General features: G+C 25.2%; 1 protein-coding gene across 2 annotated transcripts; it reads left to right on the top strand.

Annotated features, from left to right (window-relative positions):
• Positions 1-4,505: 4,505 nt before the first annotated feature.
• Positions 4,506-6,502, top strand: LOC137836720 (LOB domain-containing protein 25). Of its 2 annotated transcripts, none has more exons than XM_068645425.2 (2): positions 4,506-4,646; positions 5,786-6,502. In XM_068645425.2, exon 2 carries the CDS (start codon positions 5,813-5,815, stop codon positions 6,302-6,304), a length of 492 nt encoding a protein of 163 aa, XP_068501526.2. In that variant the 5' UTR covers positions 4,506-4,646; positions 5,786-5,812; the 3' UTR covers positions 6,305-6,502. The 2 variants fall into 2 exon arrangements, with proteins under 2 accessions (XP_068501526.2, XP_090157424.1); XM_090301298.1 differs by having other exon boundaries at positions 4,513-4,646; positions 5,810-6,502.
• Positions 6,503-8,386: the final 1,884 nt, after the last annotated feature.

Raw genomic sequence — 8,386 nt, 5'->3', positions numbered from 1 at the left:
ACAAGTATCTCTTTATAAATGGAAAATAATAAAATAAAATAAAAGAGAAATAAAAAATATAAAAAAATATTGAATTATTATGTCAAGATAGTTATAGGAATGAAAAAGAAAGAATAATATAGGTATATATGATAATAAAATATGTATATCGAAAACTCATATTTTTCTTTAACGTATAGTTGTAAGTAAATATTAAAATAATTAGTAAGTATATTTTTATATAATGATCTTTTTAGTAAACAAACATTTATCAATAAATAAATTATATTATAATTAAAATATATGATAAATAAGTTTTTACTTATACTATAATTAAAATGTACAATAAATGATTTTTTTAAAAAATATGTAAATGACATTATATATTTATTATAAAAATTTAGTTATCATAACTTTATATGTTAGAATTTAATTCCCAAAAAAAAGATGAAAATACCAAATAAAAAAGAATTATGCGATCTAAGACTATAACCCCTAAAAACACTATTATTTAAGAAAACAAAATTCTAAAAACACTATTATTAATCATTTCTAAAAAAAAAACACTCACATTTAATATGGAGATTAAAAAATATAATATAAGACTAGTTGTTGATATTTTTACTTCAATGCACATGTATGTGATCTCACTATGACTTCACTTTTGTGGAGTCTCTAAATTTGTCATGTAGATTTAATATCTTACACATTAGTTTTATAATTTATATAGAATTCTTAAATAAATTGATGATTTTTTAGTACGTTAATACTTTTATTACTTTGATTAGGAGTCAAAATAAAAATTAATTTAATTATATATTTTTTTTCTTAATTTTTTGAGATGTTATTTAGAAATAAAATCGTGATGGAGTTCTAAACTTCAAAGAAATAATATCTTATATGTGATTATTATAGCTAATGATATCTTCTTAACGAATTTGAAGTAAAAAATAATTGATCATAATGCTGTCATCTCAACAGATTTAAAGTCGGAAATGATTAATTCATTACAACAAAATCATCAAATAAAAACCAAATTTTAAAGACCAAAATAATTAGTTAGTTGCAATAGTAACTAAATTATAAATTATTTTAGAAACTGAAAAAAATTAGTTTCTAAATTAGTTTATATTATTGTTAAAAACTTTATAAATTGGTATCTAATTAGCTAAAAGGTTTTAACTACCAATGATTTAGATACCAATTTAGAAACCATTTAACAATAATATACACTAATTTAGAAACCAAAAATTTATTTAGTCCCTGAAATGGTCTCTAATTTAGTCATTATAGCAACTAATTATTTTTTGTCTCTAAAAATAGTTTATATTTCATGATTTTCTTGTAGTTATTATAATTTATATCTCAACGAATTTGAGATCAAAACAATGGAAGAAGAATAATAATGATAGTGTAGTTTAACCATTTATTAATAGATTTTTTTTAATAATAAATTGTGAGGGATGATTTTGCTTCCATTTTGAAATGTAAAATTTCAATATTTTGTTTTCATAATACCATTGTCGGTGAAGATGAAAAAAATGAAGAGATAATAAAAAGGTAAAAATACGAAGTTGATTAAAATCCAAAATCTTACCCTATTTTTCCCTTTTCTATGCATTAAAAATAGTTACCAAAAACTTGGTCTGAGAAAATATGAAAACAAAGTGAATTTTTTTGTCTTGAGCTAGTCTTTAGGGTTGAACTATTAGCATTATTTTTGTCTCTGACAACTTTCAGGAATCTGTTTTTGGTGACAGAAGTGATGGTATAGAACCAATAATGGAAGCTAAACAGTGTTTTTTTTTAATATATTTTCTTTCTTTCTTTCCCAAATGACCAATAATTGAGGACAACACAGTGTTTATACAGAAATTGAGAGGACAAAGATTTGCATGAGATATCTTAGAATAAAGCTTTATAGAAATGGATCCTTAAATGTGTGCCCTACAAAAAAGATGGGACACCTAATTTAGTATATATGTATCATCTCATCAAATACTTAAAACCACTTTGTTTCATCTTCATAGGAGTTCTTTCCTATATCATTAGTTACATTTTTTTTCCACTCATATAAAAAGTAGATTAGGTAAATAATTACACTTTATATGTGTTAATTAAACCAAGGAAATAATTAATGGGTTAAATCTAATAAAAAATAGTTAAATTTGATTATTTACAAATTTTTTAAGTATATTATGACTTTTTATTATTTTATTTATTTTTTGAGTCTAGGGCATAGATATGAAAATTTTCTTTCAATACCTTATGATTCTTTATTATTGTCAACATATGAACGATGTCAAGTACCCTTGATTAAAGATACAAAAAATTTCTTCTAAAGACTCTCATTACACAAAATCCTAAATCTTAAATCCTAAACTCTCATTATACAAAAATATTTAAGATTGGGGTCCAATGGATGTAGGTAATGGAAAAAAAATATCATATTTGATTGGTTATATACTCAATATTATGTATATAATTATTGAACTAGACACTAATAAGATATTAAGACAAATTGGATAGTTAAACTAAACTCGTTTATATAAAAGACTTACTAAATTGTTATAAATAGATGAAGATTTCAAAGTATATATTGTTCATTTATTACACATATTTCATTTCATGTATATTTTTTTTATTAGCTTGAGCATCTTAGTATCTTTACGAAGAAACTTATCTATATGGAAAGAAGGTAAAATTAATACATCTTAAATTAGTGGATGTGTGAAAAGAATAAGGTTTTAAATGTGAGGACAAACAAAACATTCATCCTATAAAATCACTTCAATTCATCAACAAAATATAAACATGAATATTTATTTTAGTGATCAAATAACTAATATGTTAGTTTGAATTTAGAAAATAAATTTCCAGATTTTCATGGATATATAACTTGTATACCTTTTAAGACGAAAATAAAATTTTTACAAATATAATTTGATGATACAATCAAGCAATATAATAGAATATAAGTTGTAAGACTTTTTCACGATGAATAATAATAATTTGTTTAATAAATAATAACTAGTGAAATAAATCAACATAAAAGTTTTATACTAATTTAACCCTTGATTTATGTATTAAGTAATTTTAACTTTATCAAAAAATTTCTACAAATTAAAAAATCTACAAATTATGTATTAACTTTATCAAATTTTGTCTTCTTCTCCCTACATATATCTTAGTATATTGTTATTTAAATAAATAAAAGTCTCGAAATTTATATTAAGAATTTGTTTATCCAAATCCCAAAGACAGTTGACAAAACAAGGAATTTTTGTTTGCCACTGCCGACTTTTACCTGTTCATAATCACTTTTTAATAATTCTTTTTATCAATTCTTAATTATACTTTATTATTCTTTTTATTACTTTAATCAAATCTAGAAAACCTACATACGTGTGGAAATGTTACTATAAATCATAAAAAATAATTTAGAAATCAAAAATTTTTTCATGATTTTTTTTTGAAAAAATGTTTGAATAGAAACATCATAAACTTGTCACTACCTTAGTTTTCATGTTATATTAATTGATTCCATTGAATTTAAATAAATCTCTCATTTTATTAAATTGACCAGTTAAAGTAAATTTTTTCTCATCAAATATTAGCTTAGTGTTATTGATTTAGTTATTTTTAGATAATAATTTTGGTTCTAGATAAATATAAGAGAAATTTTTTTCTTGACCAATTTTTAACCTACATAGTGTATAACTATATCTGATTTTCTACATAAATTGGGTGTCTTGTAATTGAATTATCAATATATATTTATCTTTCAAAATACTGGTTTCCTATTATTTACTTGCTTAGTGGTGTCATTGCCTGTTAATTTGGGAAGCACAGAAAAATATTGTAATGTAAAGTCTACATATAAAAAATAGATTAAGAACAATTTTAATTTTAACTTCTTCTTGTAAAAAGTGATGTTTGATAGAATCAATTGATTAGTTATTTAAAAATGAAAAGTAATTAAAAGTTACAAAAATAAACAATTTTTAATTTATTTAATTAGAAACATTTAGTAATAACGGTTAAGCTTGGCAGCAAAAGGGTTCATGTTATATATCACTTTAACATCATTTTTTATTTTATAAAAAATATTGAAATAGAAGATTGTACTTTCTACATATATGTTGCCAATTTAAAATTTGTGCACTCTCAATCAACCACAAATTATGACTGAAAACGACTTTACAAAATTTGAGATTAGAAAAAATAGAAAAAGGTATTTACTTTTACATGTTAATGCATAAACTATTTATTATGGTCATGTGGGGTTATTATATATTGCAATTAACATTGGATATTCTTGCATAGTGTTTGACATTATTATAAAGGTTTTGTCATAGTCATTCTTTTTCATTTTGTTTCCTCATTTTGGTTTTTTTTCCATTGCTCACATGAAAATGTTTCTTTTTCCATTGCTCACATGAAAATGCTCTTTGCCCTCATGTTGTTTTTTTTTTGTCTCACTATTAATTTGCAGGTTTCTCTCATCTTGTCTTGCAACTAACTAGGGTTCTTCCCTCAACTTCACATCCAATAGTCACTTTCTAGAAAACTCTCTCTCACACACACTTAGATGCCACACTTTTTCACACCCAAATATTAAAGATTTAGCAGATCTTCAAAGACCAAGCCTCCACCTACATTTTAAGGTAAATCATCATATTATTCTTAATTTCTTCAAAGAAACCTAGCTAGTTTAGCTAGCTAGCTTCACCAGGTATATGTATATATTATCCATACTATCTTTTTTCATCCCAATTATATAATTACCTATTTTCTTGTAGTTGAAAACTTTGTCTTATAAATTAGTGTTTTTATCAGGTTTTTTTTGAATTTTTTTGAGAAAATTATACATATATATGTATTCTGGGTGATTGGTGTATCATCCAATAGAAAGAGATAACAATTGAGAAAATTCAATATGTACTACCAAAAGCTACTTGGTTGGTGTACCTTTTTCTTGCCTTGTAGCCATTTGCAATTGAGCTACACACATACAAAAGGGTATACCTACAAATTTAGAGAGATTTTACAGGAAAATAGTTAGAATATGTAGAGAATATTGAACATGAAAAGAAATTGATAAAGCACAATTTATAAAATTTTCATGCATATATATATATATATCATAATTTATGTGTATCCATCTTTGATTTCTTTTTCTTTTTAGTTTCTTTTCTCCATTTGTACAAAAAAAAGAAAAAAAAAAGAAGAAAATAAGGGTTCTAGGTACTGAGAATCTGAGAATATGTAGCACTCAGTTTCAAAGAAGACTTTGGTACAAAAAGTTAATAAAAAAAAAGTGTAGTAGCAGCAAAGTGCTTTAACAAACAAGCAAAGTCTTCATAACCCTAAGTTTAATTAGATATGGAAGAGCTTAATTAAGTTCTGAAATAGCCCTATTACTTTCTAATCACTTCAAAATACTCAAACATCTTTCTATTCACATGTCTATAATTCAATAATTTGAAATACCATTTGAGTTTGTTTGGTAGGTGTTGGGTTGTATGGTTATTTTAGTTTTTTATATGGGTTGGATCAACTCTTAAGTTGTTCATATGTATATATTGTTTTTTGTTGATAAAAAAAACCATTTGAGGTATCGTGATAATGACATTATATGATCACTTAGAAGTTTTTTATTATAAAAACTTTCATGTTAGGTATTACTATGCAACTTGACATCTCAGCTAAGCTGAAACGTCAAGTAACAACAATAATGTGTCATCACACCAACACTTAGAAGTTTACTATGTAGAGTTTGTGATTGTTATTGATTGGTATATAGTGTGTGAATTTGAGGCAAGTGAAGATCATGGCTTCTTCTAGCTACTCCAATTCTCCATGTGCAGCCTGCAAGTTTTTGAGGAGGAAGTGCATGCCAGATTGTCTTTTTGCTCCATATTTCCCCCCAGAGGAGCCTCAAAAGTTTGTGAATGTGCACAAGGTCTTTGGTGCAAGCAATGTGAGCAAGATCCTGAACGAGGTGCAACCCTACCAGAGAGAGGACACTGTGAACTCTCTGGCCTATGAAGCAGAAGCAAGGATCAAAGATCCTGTGTATGGTTGTGTTGGTGCCATTTCAGTGCTCCAAAGACAAGTTCTTAAGCTCCAAAAGGAACTTGATGCTACAAATGTTGATTTGATCCGCTACAACACATGCAATGAAATGCCAAATAGTAGTAATCATCATGAAGGAAGAAGCAAGATTATTAGTGATGATGATGATTTATATTATGCTTCTTCTTCTACTAATTGGAACAATAATCCTTGTGATGAAAATGGGTACCCCAGAGGAGATATATAAGAAGAGTGTGGGCTTAATTCTCAACCCTCTATGCATCAATTGTCACGTATTAAATTTCAAGTTAGCCACTTAGAATTTTCTTATTGTAATGTATTGAATCATGGGTCATATTCTGTGTATATATATCTATATGAAGCCAAGTGTATGTATATATTAATACAATATGGTGTATATGTTATTGTGAGATGATTCTATAAATTTATTAAAATCAATAAGTGTGTCTTTTGATTGTATTTGAAGGTTGTAAAACAAAATCAAGTTTTATATATATAAAAAAATTATGTGTAAACAAATTTGTAAGAGTAATTAAGCACATTACAAAACTAATTAATTAGTGTTTAAAGGACAAAAATAATAAATATATCATCACTTTTTAGTGAGGTGGTGTTGATAAGGTTGAGTTTTTTTTTTTAATGAATGTTAATATAGGTGATGATAATTTTTTTTTAAGGTCAAAGTATTCCTAAAGTATTATGTAATAAGGTTGGAGTATTCCTAAAGTAATTTATATTTATTTATTCATTCTTTACTTTTTTAGTGAGGTGGTGTTGGTAAGGTTGAGTTTTTTTGGATGAATGTTAGGTGATGATAATTTTATTGTTTTTTTTTCTCGTATCCTAAAATAATTCATATTTATTTATTATTATTTTTAGATAAAAAAACTACAATTTTCTTGTTTTCTAATTGCAAAACACTCAGAATGTAATTATCCACCATTATTAGTATCATCTCTTAAAAACCTTGAATGCAAATTGATATATGAACAAGTGAAGAAAAACAAATCTAGATAAGATGAAATTATTGTCTTTGGCATAACATAATACCTTAAATAACAAACACTTTCAAATGAAAAAAAAAAAAAAAAAACTTGTCATGCTTTTTCTCATTGGCATGGTTAGATATGTGTCCTTTAATTTTGGCCACTAATTGATATTCCACTATTTTTTTTTTCTAAGAAAATTTATTTATATATATAAAAGGGCCCCCACTCATTATAAGGCATATATCGACAAGAGTTATTTAAGGTTGGGGTGTGTTAGCCAAATGGAATCTTATTACTTTTTTATTTAATACTTTCATACATCTTATATATTTCATTATATATAATGTCACCTACACCTTTTCAAGCATGCACTTGCACTTTCCATATATATATATATATATATATATATATATATTATTTATTCTTTAGGTGAAGTTCTCAAAATGGCCTTATCTATCAACCTTTTCAAGCATGCACTGCAGTTTCCACGAACCTTACTTATAATTTTTTAATATGAAAACAAGAATAACAAATATTAATAATATTATATATTAAAAATAAAAAAGCATAAATTATGCAAGTTTTTTTATTGTGCTATTCTTTTGAGTGATGATGTGAGTGGTTTTAAATAATCTTAACTATTTTTAAATGATTATATATCTCCAGGTTATTCTATATATAAGAAAAGTCACTTTGTACAGCGCAATCTATAAATTATTATATTAAATTAAATTTATTTTGTTTTGTCTAATTATTTCTTAAAAAAATACATAGAAGATTTATAGAACAATTTTAAAAAAATATTATCCATAGAGGAATGAGTAATAAATGTGGAACATTTTAGGAGTGTTCTAATGTTATTACAAAATACTTAAGAAGAAACCTTAAATCTAACTCAATCTTATAAAATCAAATCATCCGATAAAGTTTGCATCTATTTATTTATGAAATATTTTAATTTCTAATCGACATGAAATCTCTTTCACATGTTATATATGCATAACCCAAAAAACAACAAAGTTCATCAACACATATTATCAATCATCCATAAGCCGATTTTATAAGGTTGAGTTAGACTTATCACTTCTTAATATGGTATCAGAGCCATTTAGAGTCTATCTTAGCAGGAATTTGTTGGCTATAGATCTCGACGTGAGGATGTGTTGGAGATCCCACATCAAATATAGATAATGATATTTCATAATTTATAAGCAAGCGCAAACCTTATCTTATAAGCTCATTTTATAAGGTTAAGTTAGGCTTAATGTATATTGAAAGTAAGAAGTGGAAGTGTTGACTTTCCTCCTTATGCATGTTGA

The sequence above is a fragment of the Phaseolus vulgaris genome, chromosome 4 (genome assembly GCF_051622355.1).
Source record: "Phaseolus vulgaris cultivar YP4 chromosome 4, ASM5162235v1, whole genome shotgun sequence".
Lineage (NCBI taxonomy): Eukaryota > Viridiplantae > Streptophyta > Magnoliopsida > Fabales > Fabaceae > Phaseolus > Phaseolus vulgaris.
Note: the sequence above shows the minus strand (reverse complement) of the source record. Positions and strands in the feature narration are given on the sequence as shown.